This window comes from Salvelinus fontinalis, chromosome 2 (genome assembly GCF_029448725.1).
Source record: "Salvelinus fontinalis isolate EN_2023a chromosome 2, ASM2944872v1, whole genome shotgun sequence".
Classification (NCBI taxonomy): Eukaryota; Metazoa; Chordata; class Actinopteri; order Salmoniformes; family Salmonidae; genus Salvelinus; species Salvelinus fontinalis.
This window is the reverse complement of record NC_074666.1, coordinates 8,598,786-8,618,271: the sequence shown is the minus strand read 5'-3', so window position 1 is coordinate 8,618,271 and position 19,486 is coordinate 8,598,786. Positions and strand designations below refer to the sequence as shown.

Here is a 19,486-nt window from a genome sequence, read left to right as displayed (position 1 = left end):
ATTGCACCAATTATGTATCGTGCTGTAACACTTTTTGGCAGAGGAAGGGGAGGGGATGGTTTTTGGCAGTAATCAGGGTTGCAATCAAACGGATACTGACTGAGGCACAGGGGAGAAAGCGGGATAGGAAAATATCTTGCTATAATTTCACAATAAAGCGGGTAAGATATTCCGAAACACAAACAGCTATTCTCACACACAGGAAGCCAGCCACAAACAATAATTCAAAAGGGGTCTATGCGCGCGCGTAACATGACTCTTCAAAACTGGGGTGGAAAGGAGACTGGTTTGGGGCATTTGTCTTCATTTGAAAATGTGTTTCTTGTCAACCAGAGTATGGTCCCTGTTGGTTCGACTGCACCGTTTCTCTGCGGGGATAGTAAATATGGCTGACACTGACCACTAGTGTAGCTAATGTACGGTGCTGGTTGCAGACGGCATTTATCTTACATTGCAAGACATTGTGTTGTGATGTCTTCAATCGATGAAACAATCACTTGATACAGAAGAACTGGTTACGAAGTTAACTAGCTAGGTAGCTATCTAGTTTGTTTGGTTTGTTTGTTAGCCAGCTAGCTAATGTAAAGGAAAATCTGTTTCACCAACAGATTTGGCTAGACTGCTTCAGAGACAAACGTTAGATTGCCCAGCCAAAGACAAGTTGAAAACAGTGTTGTAGCTAAATGTGCAATACAACAAAAAATTGTCTTTACATAGCTAACTAAACTGATACTTACTAGTTTATAAACTGTGGTAACTTTTTGTACTTCAATGTAACTAGCTAGCTACCAAGGATTTCCGTTTGTTGTAACATAATCTGTCCAACCTAACAACTGTTAAATGATCTTGCGGCATTGTGCCGAGTTCCTCAGTCTGTGGACACAGTCCCAAGCTTCCTATCTAGCAACCAAAGCAAAGGTCACATTGACTGCACAATGTCATGAATCACGATCAACTCATCTGCCCGACAGACTATTAATTCAGTGTCAAGTGTGGTGGAGGCGGGGACTCTGACAGCTATTTATAATATGTGTTAATTTGTATCCTATATTTGATGCCAGTCTGTTGAGCATTTACAAAGGAGAAAGTAGACCAGAGGTATTCAACGGGGGGTGCACGGCATGGCCCCCTAGAGGTCGGCGAAAAAATAATAATGATAAATAAATATATATATATATATATGAATATCACTAGCAACAACAGAATAAACTAATTTTGAATTGCATACCTACAGTAGAGAAGAGGGGCATACGCATGTTTTTATGATGTCAACTTTATTTCTCAACTCCTAATATTGAGCAAATTACACTCATTGGAGTCAATTACATAGACTTTGAAAAAGCACCCGCGAGTATCAGCCGTGGAAAGTAAGATTTTTTGACCAAAACATGGCTAACCTTTTGTTTAACCAGCTGAACAGCTGCTATTAGTGAAATGTGTTTGGATTTACTTTCTATCTTATGGCCTATGTTAGAGTTTACACTTCTTCCAATAATAATGTGGGGAGGTCAACATAGTTTTTAAAAATTATCTAACATCTATTCATTTTAAAATGTTGATTACTACTCCTTGCCTTTCACCCGATGATAAGACAAGATGTACAAACATTTTTTTGCTAACAGAATGGGGATCCCTGTTTCGCTGGTTTGCCTGGGTGGAGGTCCCTGGTTAAGAAAAGATTGAAGACCCCTGAAGTAGACGCATTACAAGTTGATTAGGCTAATATTCCATTCCGTGTTTGGAAAATATCTGCACAAATGGATGACAGTTGGCATGAGTCCATTCATTCTGCCTTAGTCTAATCAAATATGAATCATGACAATGTGGTTTTACGTGATTGAAACTTAAATTCACTGTTGCCTTGGGTCAGGTTTTCGAAACTACTCAAGGTTGAAGGTCTGAAAGTCAGTTGCTGTCGGTCAAGTCGGGAGTCTTTTTTTGGTTGCCCGGAGATTACATGCAGAAATGCCATATACAGTGCCTTCAGAAAGTCTTCACACCCCTTAACTTTTTCAAAATGTTGTTACAGCCGGAATTTAAAATGGTTTAAATTTCGATTTTTTTTCGTCACTGGCCTACACACAATACCCCATAATGTCAAAGTGGAATTAAGTTTTTATAATTTTTTACTAATTAATAATTTAAAAAAATGAAAAGCTGGTCTTGATTCAATAAGTATTCAACCCCTTTGTTATGGCAAGCCTAAATAAGTTCAGGAGTAAAAGTCACATCATAATTTGCAATAATAGTGTTTAACATGAATTTTGAATGACTACCTCATCTCTACCCCACACATACAATTATCTGGTACCTCAGTCGAGCAGTGAACTTCAATCACAGATTCAACCACAAAGACCAGGAAGGTTTTCCAATGCCTCACAAAGAAGGTCACCTATTGGTAGATGGGTTAAAAAAGAAACAGACATTGAATATCCCTTTGAGCATAGTGATGTTATTAATTACACTTTGGATGGTGTTTCAATACACCCAGTCACTCCAAAGTTACAGGCATCCTTCCTAACTAAGTTGCTGGAGAGGAAGAAAACTGCTCAGGGATTTCACCATGAGGCCAATGTGGACTTTAAAACAGTTGGAGTTAAATGGCTGTGATCAAGAGAACTGAGGATGGATCAACAACATTGTAGATACACCACAATACTAACCTAATTGACTGAGGGGAACCTGAAGGAAGACTATATATATATATATATATATACATATATACATACACTACTGGCCAAAAGTTTTAGAACACCTACTCATTCAAGGTTTATTTTTAATTTTTAATGTTTTCTACATTATAGAATAATAGTGAAGACATAAAATCAATGAAATAACACATGGAATCATGTAGTAACCAAAAAAGTGTTAACCTCTCTTGGGTACGTGAGACGTTAGCATCCCACCTCTTCAACAGCCAGTGAAACTGCTGGGCGCCAAATTCAAATACAGAAATACTCATTATAAAAATTCAGAAAACAAAACATATTTTACATAGGTTTAAATATTAACTTCTTGTGAATCAAACCACGGTGTCAGATTTTTTAAATGCTTTACAGCGAAAGCATACCTTACGTTTATTTGAGAACATAGCCCTGCAGACAAATCATTACAAACAGTAACCAGACAAGTAGAACAGTTACACAAGTCAGAAATAGAGATACAATTAATCCCTTACCTTTGATGATCTTCATATGGTTGCACTCAGCAGACATTCATTTACTCAATAAATGTTCCTTTTGTTCGATAAAGTCTCATTATATCCAAAAACCTCAGTTTTGTTCGCGTGTTTTCTTCAGTAATCCACAGGCTCAAACGCAGTCAAAACAGGGAGACAAAAAATCCAAATTGTATCCGTAAAGTTCATAGAAAAATGTCAAACGATGTTTATATTCAATCCTCAGGTTGTTTTTAGCCTAAATAATCGATAATATTTCAACCGGACAATAACGTCGTCAATATAAAAGGTTAACAAGAAAGGCACTCTCTCGTTCGCGTGCATGAAAAAGCTCTGTGACACTTTAGGGTCCACTCATTCAGACTGCTCTTACTTCCTAATTTTTCAGAATACAAGCCTGAAACAATTTCTAAAGACTGTTGACATCTAGTGGAAGGCATAGGAACTGCAATTTTAGTCCTAAGTCAATGGATACTGTAATGGCATTGAATAGAAAACTACAAAACCAACAAAAAAACTACTTCCTGAATGGATTTTTCTCAGGTTTTTGCCTGCCAAATCAGTTCTGTTATACTCACAGACACTATTTTAACAGTTTTCTAAAACTTTAGAGTGTTTTCTATCCAAATCTACCAGTTATATGCATATCATATATTCTGGGCCCGAGAAGCAGGCAGTTTAATTTGGTCATGCTTTTCATCCAAAATTACGAATGCTGCCCCCTACCCTAGATAAGTTAAGACATGAAGGTCAGTCAATACGAAAAATGTCAAGAACTTTGAAAGTTTCTTCAAGTGCAGTCGCAAAAGCCATCAAGCACTGAATGATGAAACCGTCACAGGAATAAGGACTGCCACATGAATGGAAGACCCAGAGTTACCTATGCTGCAGAGGATAAGTTGATTGGAGTTACCAGCCTCAGAAATTGCAGTCCAAATAAATGCTTCACAGAGTTCAAGTAAGACACATCTCAACATCAACTGTTCAGAGGAGACTGTGTGAATCAAGCCTTCATGGTCGAATTGCTGGAAAGAAACCACTACTAAAGTACATCAATAATAATAAGAGACTTGCTTGGGCCAAGAAACACGAGCAATGGACATTAGACCAGTGGAAATTTGTCCTTTGGTCTGGATTCCAAATTGGAGATTTTTGGTTCTAACCGCCGTGTCTTATCAGACATGGTGTGGGTGAACGGATGATCTCTGCATGTGTATTTCCCAGCATGGAGGAGGAGGTGTGATGGTGTGGGGGTGCTTTGCTGGTTATGCAGTTTGTGATTTTATTTAGAATTCAAGGCACACTTAACCAGCATGGCTACCACAGCATTCTGCAACGGTACGCCTGGTTTGGGTTTAGTGGGACTATCATTTGTTTTTCAACAGGACAATGACCGAACACACCTCTAGGCTGTGTAGGAGCTATTTTACCAAGCAGAGTGATGGAGTGCTGCATCAGATGGCCTGGCCTCCACAATCCCCCTACCTCAACCAAATTGAGATGGTTTGGGATGAGTCAGACTGCAGAGTGAAGGAAAGGCAGCCAACAAGTGTTCAGCATATGTGGGAACTCCTTCAAGACTGCTGGAAAAGCATTCCAGGTGAAGCTAGTTGAGAGAATGCCAAGAGTGTGCAAAGCTGTCATCAAGGCAGAGTGAAGAATCTCAAATATAAAATATATTTAGATTTTGTTTAACACTTTTTTGGTTACTACATGATTCCATATGTGTTATTTCGTAGTTTTAATGTCTTCACTATTATTCTACAATGTAGAAAATAGTACAAATAAGTAGGTGTTCTAAAACTTTTGACCGGTAGTGTGTGTATGACCGGTAGTGTGTGTGTGTGTGTGTGTATATATATATATTTAAACCTTTATTTTACTGGGCAACTCAATTTAGAACAAATTCTTATTTACAATGATCCCCTACCAAAAGGCAAAAAGCCTCCTGCAGGGTTGGGGACTGAGATAATAAAAAATAGGACAAAGCCCACATCACAACGAGAGACACTACAACACTACATAATGAGAGTCCTAACATGACAACACAACATGACAATAACATGGTAGCAACACATGACAATAACACGGTAGCAACACATGGAAGCAGCACAAACATGGTATAAACATTGTTAGGCAAAGACAACAGCATACTGCTTGCAACAAGTCACTAAAGTAATACTGCAAAAAAATGTAGCAATGCAATTAACTTGATGTCCTGAATACAAAGTGTTATGATTGGGGGAAATCCAAATACAACACATTACTGAGTACCACTCTCCATATTTTCAAGCATAGTGGTGGCTGCATCATGTTATGGGTATGCATGTAGTCATTAAGTACTGGGGAGTATTTCAGGATAAAAAATACATGGATTAGAGCTTAGCACAGACAAAATCCTAGAGGAAAATCTGGTTCAGTCTGCTTTCCACCAGACCCCTGAAGAGGAATTCACCTTTCAGCATGAAAATAACCTAAAACACAAGGCCAAATTAACACTGGAGTTGCTTACCAATAAGACAGTGAATGTTCCTGAGTGTCAGAGTTACAGTTTTGACTTAAATCTACTTGACAATCTATGGCAAGACCTGATAATGGTTGTCTAGCAATGATCAACATCCAATTTGGCAGAGCTTGAAGAATTTAGATTTGAGTAATGGGCAAATGTTGCACAATCCAGGTGTGGAAAGCTCTTAGAGACTTACCCAGAAAGACTAACAGCTGTAATCGCTGCCAAAGGTGATTCTACAAACTATTGACTCTTTGGAGTGAGATATTTCTCTGTTTCATTTTTCAATGCATACAATTTCTAAAAACATGTTTTCACTTTGTCATTATGAGGTATTGTGTGTAGATGGGTGAGAAAAAATATATTTAAACCATTTAGAATTCAGGCTGTAACACAACACAATGTGGAATAAGTCAAGGGGTATGAATATGTTCTGAAGGCACTGTACAGTATTGCCTGGATTTCACCCAGCATAGGAGAGGAACCAGAAAGATCAGTACTTGAGTTCTTTGTATTTAGGTTATTGTCAGTAAAAACATTTGCAGAGTAGGCTCAACATGCCCAACTGCCTTAAATGCCACACATTTTCTGTCTTTCACTTAAAAAATGTGGAGGATCGAGAAAGATCAGCTTGGCTACAGGGTCGTTCCACTTCAAAAAGCAGAAGAAAGAGGACTTCGACACCCACCATCTCAGATTGTTCCCAAATTGTTTCTGCAAATTGTTTCCTCCCCAACAACGAGTATATAGTATCAGTTCTCTGTCTGACTAGTAGTATGGAGCTGTGGCTCAGAGGATTGTTTCTTCATCCTATGTAATGTATGCTCAGTGAATTTGGTAATGTTTTTTTTCCCCTGTTCAGAGAGATTAATAATTGAAGCTGTTAGGTTTATGTCCCATCCTACATCCTGATATTACCAGGTTCTGACCTCTAGATGGGGCTGTTCATGTTACAGATTAAACCTAATGTAGACCTATTCCATTGCTTAGACAAATAACGCTTTTAGATGGAGATCCTCCATTGAGCGTGCTTTTTAGTCCAGGAGTAAGTATAACAGCCCTCAGTGTCCACTATAAACAGATGGCAGATGTGGCATTATTGATCTGGTGGTTTGTGAAAAGGCTTGTGTTGTGAGCGGTTTTACAGGAATCAGTCCGGATAGTCACGCTGCTGATTTGATTCTCATGTTGGCCTAAAACAAGATTGCAACATATGAATGGGTTGTTGTATATAGGCCTAGTCTGCATAGCATATAATTATAATTATTCATGAATCAATTCTATTGATGATTTAATGTTTCATGACTGATTCATGAATCATTCTAATTCTATGAGTAGAACTGACAGGACAGGACTAGTTTAATCCTGACATTCCCACACAAGTGGGATGGAAGGGGTTCCTTTATCATTTTTTCCATCTTGATGTTTTTGCCCAAATGTTTGGGGAGCCTGCTTTGGTGTGAAATAGGCTAGGTAAACAAACACAAAGCTTTCCCATTTTTTCTTAGATTAAGCGCAAAATTCGACATTAAAGTGACTGAATATCTTCACATGTATATCAGCATTTCTTTTGGTTTGCAGGTCTACCCAGAGTCCTGATGTGATCATCATCCCTGAACAGAAACATTGGCCTGCCCCGAAGTCAGTCCTCAACCAACTGTGGACAATCTGGATTGGATATCAAAGATAATCCGTCCTTATCCCCGTTATCTGCCTGCACTGGTAGACACTTTATTTTTTCCCTCCCCGCCTGTTTCCATTTTCTGAATTGGTTGCCATATATAGATTTTCACTTTCTGACTTGTTACCTTCCTCTGACTGGACTCTTCTATTCAGATGTATTCCCTGGCTATCGTCCATCTCACTGGGCTATAACATATATCATTAATGTTTTCATTACGTTGGCATTTTTACACCCCAGACCTGGTACCATAGATATTTTCACCCTAGTCTGGCAGCTAGACTGCTCCACTATACCCTGATGAATGAAGACCCCATTCGGGAAGAGTGCGCCCGGCCAGAGATCCAGAGCCGATGCAGGTTAGTTTGGCTTTAAAGGGATAGTACACCTACATTTGAAAATTACATATTGGTTTCCGTACCCTGTAAGCAGTCTATGGACGATGTATGACAGCAATCCATGATTTGGTTTAGTTTCCCTGGCACTATTTCCAGATGCTGACATTTGAGCATTTGTGGTACAAATCCCATTTGCGTTCTTTATAGATGTGTTGTCGGCATCCCAAATGGCACCCTTTTTCCTTTATTACTCACTTGCTTACTTAATTAGTCCCATCGCTCCTTTGATAGGCCATCGACGATCCTCTCCAGCTCGTTCAACCCCGTGCCGATTCTCTTGGTGAGGGCATCCTCTTTTCCTTTTGGCTTGCTGGTTCCAGGATAGAGCTTGCCTGGTGATGTTGGAAACACCTGGAGGACACCTATTCCCTTTTATAGTGCACAACTTTTGTTTCCTTTTATAGTGTACTTCTTTGGACCAGGGCCTTTAGAGGCTCTGGTCAAACGTAGTGCTCTAATTGGCCTATAGGGAATAGGCTGCCATTTGGGGGACACAGCCTTTGTTGTTTGCTCTTGTTATCTTCAGGTGACGCATATAATCCGGTACATTTGGCCTACTGATAAGAGTAGAGTAGCTACTGAATACATTCACTACAGTCATTTGCACTAGAAGACCGTTTGTGATGTTTTTTTTGTGATGTTTTTTATCTAAGGACACACAGGTGTTTCTTCAAACATGAAGAAAAAGGACTCCCACAAGTAAGCCAGGAATCCTTATGCTGTACTTACCTTAGCTTTGTGATTGTGCCAATGTAGGCATTCAACTGTTCTAAATGTATACATGTTGTGTAGTATTATTACTTTAAAGCAGGTTTCAGGCTAGGCTAAAACCATCTGCTGTCTGCTTAGTTTTTCCCAGGTAGAGAACATCAGTTGTGCTTGCTAAGATAAGTAAATGAGTAAGTCTAGTAGTGCCATGCTGAATACCTGATATCAGATACTGGTCTTAAGTGACCTGCTGAAGTTAGTACAGGGTTAGTAGCAGCTGTGTAGGGACACTACCATGGTCAGGGTTAGTATCAACTGTCTAGGGACAGCTATATTCACACTTGAAAGAACACAATCTTTAAAGGACTCCTGTAGACAGGTCAAGGGAAGGAAAGAAAGCAGATCTTGCCTGTAATACATTGCTATGGCCTACATACACCACATGACCAAAAGTATGTGGACACATGCTTGTTGAACATCTCATTCCAAAGTCATGGGCATTAATATGGAGTTGGTACCCCCTTTGCTGCTATAACAGCCTCCACTCTTCTGGGAAGGCTTTCTACTAGATGTTGGAACATTGCTGCGGCGACTTGCTTCCATTCAGCCACAAGCATTAGTGAGGTTGGGCACTGATGTTGGGCGATTAGGCCTGGCTTTGCAGTCGGCATTCCAATTCATCCCAAAGGTGTTCGATGGGGTTTAGGTCAGGGCCCTGTGCAGGCCAGTCAAGTTCTTCCACACCGATCTCGACAAACCATTTCTGTATGGACCTCACTTTGTGCACAGGGGCATTGTCATGCTGAAACAGGAAAGGGCCTTCTCCAAACTGTTGCCAGAAAGTTGGAAGCACAGAATTGTCTAGAATGTCATTGTATGCTGTAGCGTTAAGATTTTACTTCACTATAACTCTAAGGGGCCTAGACCTCTAAGGGGCTTAGACCAAGACCAATATTCCTCCTCCACCAAACTTTACAGTTGGCACTATGCATTCAGGCAGGTAGCGTTCTCCTGGCATTCGCCAAACCCAGATTCGTCCGTCAGACTACCAGATGGTGAAGCGTGATTCATCACTCCAGAGAACGTGTTTCCACTCCTCCAGAGTCCAATTCCGGCAAGCTTTATACCACTCCAGCTGACGCTTGACATTGCGCATTGGCGATCTTAGGCTTGTGTGTGGCTGCTTGGCCATGGAAACCCATTTCATGAAGCTCCAGACGAACAGTTCTTGTGCTGACGTTGCTTCCAGAGGCAGTTTGGAACTCGGTAGTGAGTGTTGCAACCGAGGACAGACCTTTTTTATGCGCTACTTGCTTCAACATTCGGTGGTCCTATTCTGTGAGCTTGTGTGGCCTACCACTTCGCGGCTGAGTCGTTGTTGCTCCTAGACGTTTCTACTTCACAATAACAGCACTTACAGTTGACCAGGGCAGCTCTAGCAGGGAAGAAATTTGTTGAACTGACTTGTTGGAAAGGTGATATCCTATAACAGTGCCACGTTGAAAGTCACTGAGCTCTTCAGTTAGGCCATTCTACTGCCAATGTTTTCCTATGGAGAGTGCATGTCTGTGTGCTCGATTTTATACAGCAATGGGTGTGGCTGAAATAGTCAAATCCACTAATTTGAAGGAGTGTCCACATACTTTTGTTTATATAGTGTATTTAATTATTTAAATATTGTATTCCATTTGATATACTGTAATACCAGACTTATCTAGAAGCTACTGTACTGTGAAGGACTGACAGCCAGTTATCAAAGGTTTTCCCGCTTCTTTTCATTGGCTATGTGGATATTTGTTTCCCCAATCCCTCTCTTCTCATTGGCTGAAATCTGAAACGTACAGGAAACACAAGAACAGCATGGGCCCCAACAAGGTCGTGTCGTCGTCTGCGCCGCGCAGGAACATGGTGGGCTGTCGTATCCAGCACATCTGGAAGGAGGGGAGCACTGCGTCTCAGTCGCTGTGGAAAGGCATGGTGCTGGACCAGGTGCCCGTCAACCCCTCGCTTTACCTCATCAAGTACGACGGCTTTGACTGTGTCTACGGCCTGGAGCTATATAAAGATGAGAGGGTGCAGGGACTTGAGGTGCTCCCTGACCGTCAAGGTATGGCCTTGGTCTATTGTCCATTCGGACAGTATTCAGACCCTTTGACTTTTTCCACATTTTGTATAATTACAGCCTTTTTCTAAAATTGATTACATTTTTTTTCCTCTCATCAATCTACACACAATACCCAATAATGACAAAGCAAAAACATGTTTTTAGACATTTTTGCAAATTTGTAAAAAAAAAAAAACATTTGAAATATCACATTTACATAAGTATTCAGAACCTTTACTTAGTACTTTGTTGAAGCTCCTTTGGCAGCGATTGCAGCCTGGAGCCTCAAGCATTTCGCTACACTCGCATTAACATCTGCTAACCATGTGTATGTGACCAATAAAATTTGATTTGATTTAAGTCTTCTTGGGTATGATGCTACAAGCTTGGCACACCTGTATTTTGGGAGTTTCACCCATTCTTCTCTACAGATCCTATGAAGCTCTGTCAGGTTGGATGGGGAGCGTCGCTGCACAGCTATTTTCAGGTCTCTCTCGACTCTGTCTGGGCCACTCAAGGACATTCAGAAACTTGTCCCGAAGCCACTCCTGTGTTGTCTTGGCTGTATGCTTAGGGTCGTTGTCCTGTTGGAAGGTGAACCTTCACCCCAGTCTTAGGTCCTGAGCGCTCTGGGGCAGGTTTTCATCAAGGGTCTCTCTGTACTTTGCTACGTTCATCTTTCCCTCGATCCTGACTAGTCTCCCAGTCCCTGCTACTGAAAAACATCTACACAGCATGATGCTGCCACCACCATGCTTCACCATAGGGATGGTGCCAGGTTTCTTCCAGACGTGACACTTGGCATTCAGGTCAAAGAGTTCAATCTTGGTTTCATCAGACCAAAGAATATTGTCTGAGAGTCCTTTAAGTGCCTTTTGGCAAACTCCAAGCGGACTGGCATGTGCATTTTACTGTGGAGTGGCTTTCGTCTGGCCACTCTACCATAAAGGCCTGATTGGTGGAGTGCTGCAGAGATGGTTGTCCTTCTGGAAGGTTATCCCATCTCCACAGAGGAACTCTGTAGCTCTGTCAGAGTGACAATTGGGTTCTTGGTCACCTCCCTGACCAAGGCCCTTCTCCCCTGATTGCAAAGTTTGGCCAGGTGGCCAGCTCTAGGAAGAATCTTGGTGGTTACAAACTTCTTCCATTTCAAAATGATTGAGGTCACTGTGTTCTTGGGGACTTTCAACTCTGCAGAAATGTTTTGGTACCCTTCCCCAGATCTGTACCTCGACACAGTTCTGTCTCGGAGCTCTACGGACAATTCCTTCGACCTCATAGCTTGGTTTTTGCTCTGACGTGCACTGTCAACTGTGGTACCTTTATATAGAAAGGTGTGTGCCTTTCCAAATTATGTCCAATCAATTGAATTTACTACAGGTGTACTCCAATCCAGTTGTAGAAACATCTCAGGGATGATCAATGAAAACAGGATGCACCTGAGCTCAATTTCGGGTCTCATAGCAAAGGTTCTCATTTTGGGTTATTGTGTGTAGATTGATTGGGAAAAAATGTTTTATCAATTTTAGAATAAGGCTGTAACTTAACAAAATGTGGAAAAAGTCGAGGGCTCTGAATACTTTCCAAATGCACTGTATGTATATACAGCGTCAACATTGTTCTCTCAACATATTGATTTACTGACTAGTGATCACACAATGCGGATAAACCACTATCATAGACTAGCTTCTTTTTGTGCTGTAATGGTCTTCTATGTTCATAGGTGAATGTCTCTAAGATTTGTCCAAGCTAGAAATATGAATTGTAATTGAAGGGATTGTTGCCATCACTTACCAACCATATACTCTCCCTGTCCCATATTTATGTTGACCTGTTACAGCCTCCACGCGCGCCAATGACGTCAACCTGGCCGACACGATGATAGGGAAGGCTGTAGAGCATATGTTTGAGACGGAGGACGGGACTAAAGACGAGTGGAGGGGCATGGTTCTGGCCCGAGCCCCCATCATGAACACCTGGTTCTTCATCACCTACGAGAAAGACCCCGTTCTGTACATGTACCAGCTCCTAGACGACTACAAGGAGGGAGACCTGAGGATCATGCCTGACTCCAGTGAGTATGGTAAAATTTTGGTTAAAGCCGACAGCATGTATGAGACTCTCTGTCTTATTACAAAGCTTATAATATGTAATGCAGGTATGGTAATACTAAAATCTGAGAGGTAAGGGTTCTTATAACAAAATATTAAACAGTGTAGACCAAATCCCAATGTGAAATTGTATTAAATACTAAACAGTGTAGCCAAATCCCAATGTGAAAATGTATAAAATACTAAGCAGTGTAGACCAAATCCCAATGTGAAAATGTATAAAATACTAAGCAGTGTAGACCAAATCCCAATGTGAAAATGTATAAAATACTAAGCAGTGTAGACCAAATCCCAATGTGAAAATGTATAAAATACTAAGCAGTGTAGACCAAATCCCAATGTGAAAATGTATAAAATACTAAGCAGTGTAGACCAAATCCCAATTTGAAAATGTTTAAAATACTTAACAGTTGGACCCCAGGACGAGTAGCTGCTGCTTTTGCAACAGCTAATGGGGATCCTAATAAAATACCAAATACCAAATCCCAATGTGAAAATCATCTGGAAATGCAGATTAGAGACTCCATTTTATAGCCTCCGTCTTTCCGTAGCCTATTCAAAATAGATTTTTAATTTGAAGCTTGCTGCTGGTCAAACCTTTGAGTCTAAGTACATTTTTATCAAATCAGTTAAATAGGCAAAATGTTGATGTTGCACAGTGCAGTGCACACAGTAAAATAATACTGAATATTAGGTAGAATTATGTGCTGCTCTCAGATTGACAGGCTAACATCACATTCAAATATTCTCCTTCAACGGAAATAAAGAGAACATTTCAGAGAACCTCAGAACATTCTCCATCTACCAATAGTGATGCCATTATGAAAATACTAAGCTGTAGACCAGACAAATCCATTATTTTAGATACAACAGAAAACTCACGTGTGAAACTTCACTGCCAGACAAGTCAAAACAATTTTCTTATCTTTCGGATCTATTTGGGTCCGATACAGACCCAATTGTACTTGGACCCGGCCCTCTCTCATCTCTGACATGTTTCGGGTCGGATTTGGTACACCTCGAATCCAAATCGGGTATGGAATTGACTTTCAAAGAAATTAACGGGTCCTGTTAGGGACAGGTGGGAAGTTTGCAGGTCCAATTCTCTCAGGATGGTGAGGCTTCTCTTAATAATGACAATAGCCTACTCTTTGATGTTCTCCCTTAATGATTAAAGCTATCATCATTGTTATGGTAAACTTACTTTACGTAGTCCTTTTTATTCCTATGGGGAACAAACTATAAAGGTCCACCAGTTCTTCTACTAGTCTAGGGATTAATTTAACCTGACATTGACAGGCCACAATAAACCTGTTTCTGTGTTGTCTCTGCCTGTTGATTTGATCTCAATTGGACTAACCTGGTTAAATAAAGGTAAATTAATTAATTGGTAAACTTATGTGTTTTCTTCTGTCCCAGATGACACTCCGCCTGCAGAGCGGGAGCCAGGGGAGGTAGTGGACAGTCTGGTGGGGAAACAGGTGGAGTACGCTAAAGAGGACGGTTCCAAACGAACTGGCATGGTTATCCACCAGGTGGAGGCCAAACCCTCAGTCTACTTCATCAAGTTCGATGACGACTTCCACATCTACGTCTACGACCTTGTCAAAACCTCCTAAGGCAACCTTGTACCCTTTGACCTTTTCACACTACTGAGCCGAATCGAGCTGTACTGGGCTGGCCTGGTTACACGTACATCCACCATAGCTGAAAAGACTATGCAAAGATATTTTAGAGGTGGTACAGTTTGGTTCAGGTCGGCACGGTAGTGTGAAAAGGGCACTGAGTCGCTGGGCCTAGAGGACAGGAGGTCTGTCTGGGGAGTTAATGATGGATGCAGGAAAGACGATGGTCACCACATGGAACCTTACCTTATCCACCAACTTTTCTTAAATATATCTCGAACGCTTTGTGCAACAGCTTCTTTGAGATGCGACAGACGGACAGCTGGAATGGATATTTCACTGAAGCCTTTGGATTGCTACTAAAGCATCTAGTGTTCTAGAATCTAGTCAGAAGAGAGGGGGGGTGGTCACTGTGCAACTGAGTTATTGGCCACTTGTTGTCTGAGAAGACTATTTGTTTCTGCAACTGGCTATCCCCTATCAGAGTAAAGATCTTAAGGATTTGTTACATAGATCCCTTTGTAAGGGGAGGGACGGGAAAAAGATATCAGCGTTATTTGAACACTGCAAATTAAGTGCGACCTTTAAAGTTAATTACTATCTGGGTTTGTGTCCATCTCAGAGAATTGTTCAATCCTTGACTATGATTATATTTGTTTGTTTATAATGTTAAAAGATACACGACAACATATGCAGTGAGCAAAGGCATTTGTTGAGGGACATGACCATTGTTTTAATTGAAATGTTTCTTTGTTTTTTTTCCAATAACTTGTTCATGTATATTCATATATAATGATAGTTAAATACTGATGCCAATATTTGCAGTTTTATCGTAAGCACTAATTTCAAAGAATCTACTCAGAAACATTTACGCAGTTGTCTTTATAAGTTTTGCCTTTAATAATAATTATATGTTGATCATCTCAACAAACACTATTCAGAATGGTTGACCAGTGAGAAGGTTAATCTGTAGTCCTGAGACTGAGTTTGTTCATTAGGCCTTGCCAAAGCCCTTGACCCTTATCATTCATTATCCAATCATAATAACAGCAATAATTATTATAATTATTCAGATAATACTTATTTTTGTTATTATCGTTTCTGTAGTTATATGTTTACCTTTTTTGGGGGGGGATCAAGGATAGTTTCTATTTTTCATTGTTATACATTATTTAGAGACATCTTCTTCACCTCTGTCTTTGTGTTACAGACTTTCTGTTTAATTGGCATAATAACCTTTTAGTAAACTGTTTTATCAAGCCTTTAAAAAAAATAAAGACAGTATGGTGAAAGCACTGCAAAGTAAGTAAAGTATTTGGAAACTAAAACTCCACACCAGCTCCTCAAATGTGTTCTAAATTCAGCAGTACCACTACAACAATACTAAAGTGTTTCTAAAATCTTCACACAACTGTTAATTCACAACAAGTATTCAAAACTTTAAATGCAACACCCACTTTATAGAGTGCATGTTAAATTGTACTCAAGGAAAGGTTACTAGACTCAATTAGATTTTTATTTGCCTTATTTTTTTTAAATGAGCTGTTTCCCGCCATTATTTAAAGCCTATAATAATGTAGTTGAAATGTGAAAGCCGTTTCTGGCTTTCTCTGTGTGTGGGCGGGTGTGTGACAAAACAACATTCACCAGATGCCCCTAGTTGGCCCCTTTGGAATGTTACAATGGTTGTCAGAGAAACAGTGGGCTACTGAGCACTCTAGAACCTCTGACATACAGATGTTGTTAATTACTGTAGTAACGTTTAGTGTTCATGTGACTGTAACCCCCACCTCTACACTCCTCTGCCTTACTACTCTTTCTCCATGCCCTTCTTGACCTTTAGCAGTGTTTATGCCCAGTCTCTGAAGAGGTAGTATAGTACTGATATTTTCATTAGCCTGTATAGTAACAGAACAGATGTGCCGTTGTGACTGATTTGCGATTAGATAAACCACTGCATCTTCAGCTGAAGTGCCTGCAGAGACATATAAACCCCATTAGTTCTTTTTTTTTAAACATTTTATAACTGTTTTTCTTTCTTTGATGACTGTATGGCTGAATGGTAGCTTTAGAAATAAAACCTGAGAGATTATAATTCGAAGACCCCATAAGGTACCGTATAAACCTCTCTGTATCTAAGAAGATAAACACAAGTATCTTATATATCCTGTTGTATTCCAAACCGCAAACTGACTTGTGTTTTATGCAAGATGTCACCTTCAGGAAAATAATTGAAAGTGTTTGATGGATTGGCATCTCACACTGTTTGATGTTGGTTCATTTTGGGATAAAATAAAAGAGAATATGAAAATAGTCCATTATTTTTGCATGAGTAGCGGAGACAGTAGAACTGTAAGTGGAAGTCAGTGTGAGATACACACAAGCATCTGTCATTTTTTACTTTTTCTATGAGGTTATCTTCATTGTGTTACCTGTTGTGACGGTCCCTTTTTTATTTTCCTGTTTTGCATTTCTAAAGAAAAGAAAAGTTTTTTTTTTGTATTACATTTTTTATTCTGCTCTGCTATAGGATGAAACTCACTGGGGCTGTATGAAAGGCCAATAGAAAGGCCACATGATGCCAGTGTTACGCAGCATTTGAGGGATCATATCTTTCACATACAATACAGATGTTGTCCGTAAATATTTTTTATATGTATCTCTTTTGAGTGGCACAAGGAAAACATGAACTCAAAGAAAAAGGCCTTATAAAATTGGTATGGGGATGTTTATACAGCATATATATATATATATATATATATATATGATATAGAGATAGAGAAAGAGAGATATGTGTGTGTGTGTGTATATATATATATGGCTGTGTGTATATATACATATGTATGTATGTGTGTGTATATATATATATATATATACATATATATATATATAGATATATATGTGTGTGTATGTATGGGGTGTAAGTATATGCATGTGTGTGGGTGTGTAAGGTAGGTAGTACATCTTAGTTACATATCAGAAGAATAAACAATGTACATAGACACTTTAAAGAGAACACATCATTAGGGTTTTCATTACTCAAAGTTACTCTTAAATCAGTTTAAAATAAGATTGAAAACTATGACTTACTGTATTAAGGTCCCTTTTAGATGCTGTTGCTCTTTCCTAACTTGTAAAATACAGTGTATAGTTGATTCTTCATGTTTGTTGGCGTCTACTTCAATGGCTTCTATTTGAACTGGTAATTTGTTATTACTCTGAACAATGTAGAGAGTTAATTTGATTTGCTTTAGGGGTATAAGCATTTAAAAACATGTTACTTAAATCTGTAATTTTTATAATTGTTACGTAAGTATCCTTATAACATTTGAAAAAATAAAAACGTGATGTGAGGTTGTGTGGTGGTTTCTTTCCTTATGGTTTTTCTGCTTTTAAAGATGCCAGACTTAGGTATTTCTCGTACAGAAGATCACCCCTCAAACAAATGTATTCGTCACATACACAGTGTTCAGCAGGTATAAAGACATGAGGCTATATATGCATTGTCTAAATATTACTGATTGTACCTTTAAATAGTTACGTAGAGGACTTAAGACACTGATTGGCCACGTGAGATGTCAATCAAACTGGCAGTTTGTTTTAGCCAACCAACAGTAACCAGCTCTACAGCCGACACATTTCGTTATGACCAAGTTATGACCGTTTGTAAGGTGTTAGTTACTATCTCTATATAGTGATTGAAGAATGAAAATGATGGCCGTTTTGCACTTCTACGAGTGATTTCACGTCTTGGTTAGTAACGGTTCACCGCGAGTAACTGCTACAACTGTAACCGTCCTAAACTGGTTTTGACAACAGTTGCCTAGGTCGTTAGTGCTGCGCGTCGCTGTCCCAAATAAAAATATTGTAACGACCCGGTATTGTGTTCTGTGTTTGTGGGTGTGTTATGGTTCTCATGGCTACTAGCAGGGGTTAAATATGTCAGGGCAGATGGAAAGGTTGGGGGGGTATGATGGGTAATACCGCGGGATTTGGAAATGCATAAATAGGGATTACTGTCTCATAGTTCTCTCTCTTCTGTTCGTGCCTTGATCTGTTCCTATGAGAGTGACTCTTGACCCGACAGGGTAACGTTGTGTACGTTCGGCATTTAGCGGCGTGGGTTGTGGCCGGAACAATAGCCCAGTTTATGAATAAACCTGTGTTAAGACCTGCACACCTAGAGTCCGTCTCTTTTCCCTTTATGACCCAGTCGGGTCATTACATTGGTGTCAGAAGTGCTTTCGAACTACGGGATCGTGACTAGGCGAGTTAGCTGTTCAGTATAGGCCGGGTTGGCTTTAGCGTGACTCGCATCTACGGTCATGTCGCTTGGGGCGAGGCGGAAAATTAAGGAAGAGTCGGACAAAGTGTCCGTTGTGGGCTCGGGGGTACCCGGTCGGGAGGGTCAGGCGGCGACTGCCGTAGGGAAGCTGGAGAGCCACATGGCGGGAGTTAAATTGTCAGTCAGCAAGATGGCAGAACTGGCGGGTTTTCCTTCACATCGCTCGAGAGCAGACGTCACGGCGACGGGGATATCGACGTCACCGGGTGCGGAAATGGCTGGGCCTGCTAAGGTAAACAGAGATGGCGGCGACCTATTGCCATTAGCCACGGTAGCGGCTAAACTACCAAAGTTCAATGGACAAGGTAAATGGGAAGTTTTTTTCACTCAATTCGAGTTGTTGGCTAGAGCCGGGAGGTGGTCTGACGAGACGAAAGCGTTACAGCTTGCCCTGAGCCTGGCGGAGGAGGCGTCGGAATGCCTGCTAACGCTAGCCCCGGGCGATAGGGGCGACTACGGTGCGCTAGTGGAGGCATTGGGGGGCCGTTTCGGCAGCGACGCGCAGCCCAACATGCTGCGTATTGAACTGTGTAACAAAAAGAGACTTCAGGGGGAATCATTAAAGGCGTTGGCAAGTGGTATTCTGAGCCTGACCAGGCGGGCTTATGCAACTATGCCGATTGGGGTGCAAGACGAGCTGGCACGGGACAGTTTTATTAGAGCGCTCTCTTCCACCGAACTGGGTAAGCATGTTCAGATGGCGGACCCACCATCTCTGCAGGCTGCAGTGGAGATAGCCAGGAAGAGGGAGCTGATCTGGGGTGAGGGAGTGAGAGTGGAAGTCACCAGTCAACCAGAGGTGAGAGCAGCGGTGGCTGGGGTGCCAG

The 19,486-nt window shown here is 40.7% G+C and overlaps 1 protein-coding gene across 3 annotated transcripts; it reads left to right on the top strand.

The window, feature by feature from the left end:
* Positions 1-11: 11 nt before the first annotated feature.
* On the top strand, positions 12-17,667 carry LOC129811352 (spindlin-Z-like). Of its 3 annotated transcripts, XM_055862587.1 has the most exons (5): positions 7,377-7,727; positions 8,420-8,465; positions 10,319-10,581; positions 12,419-12,652; positions 14,109-17,667. In XM_055862587.1, the coding sequence occupies exons 1-5, from the start codon at positions 7,673-7,675 to the stop codon at positions 14,306-14,308; spliced, it is 798 nt and encodes a 265-aa protein (XP_055718562.1). In that variant the 5' UTR covers positions 7,377-7,672; the 3' UTR covers positions 14,309-17,667. The 3 variants fall into 3 exon arrangements, with proteins under 3 accessions (XP_055718580.1, XP_055718562.1, XP_055718571.1); XM_055862605.1 differs by lacking the exons at positions 7,377-7,727; positions 8,420-8,465 and adding an exon at positions 12-161; XM_055862596.1 differs by lacking the exon at positions 8,420-8,465.
* Positions 17,668-19,486: the final 1,819 nt, after the last annotated feature.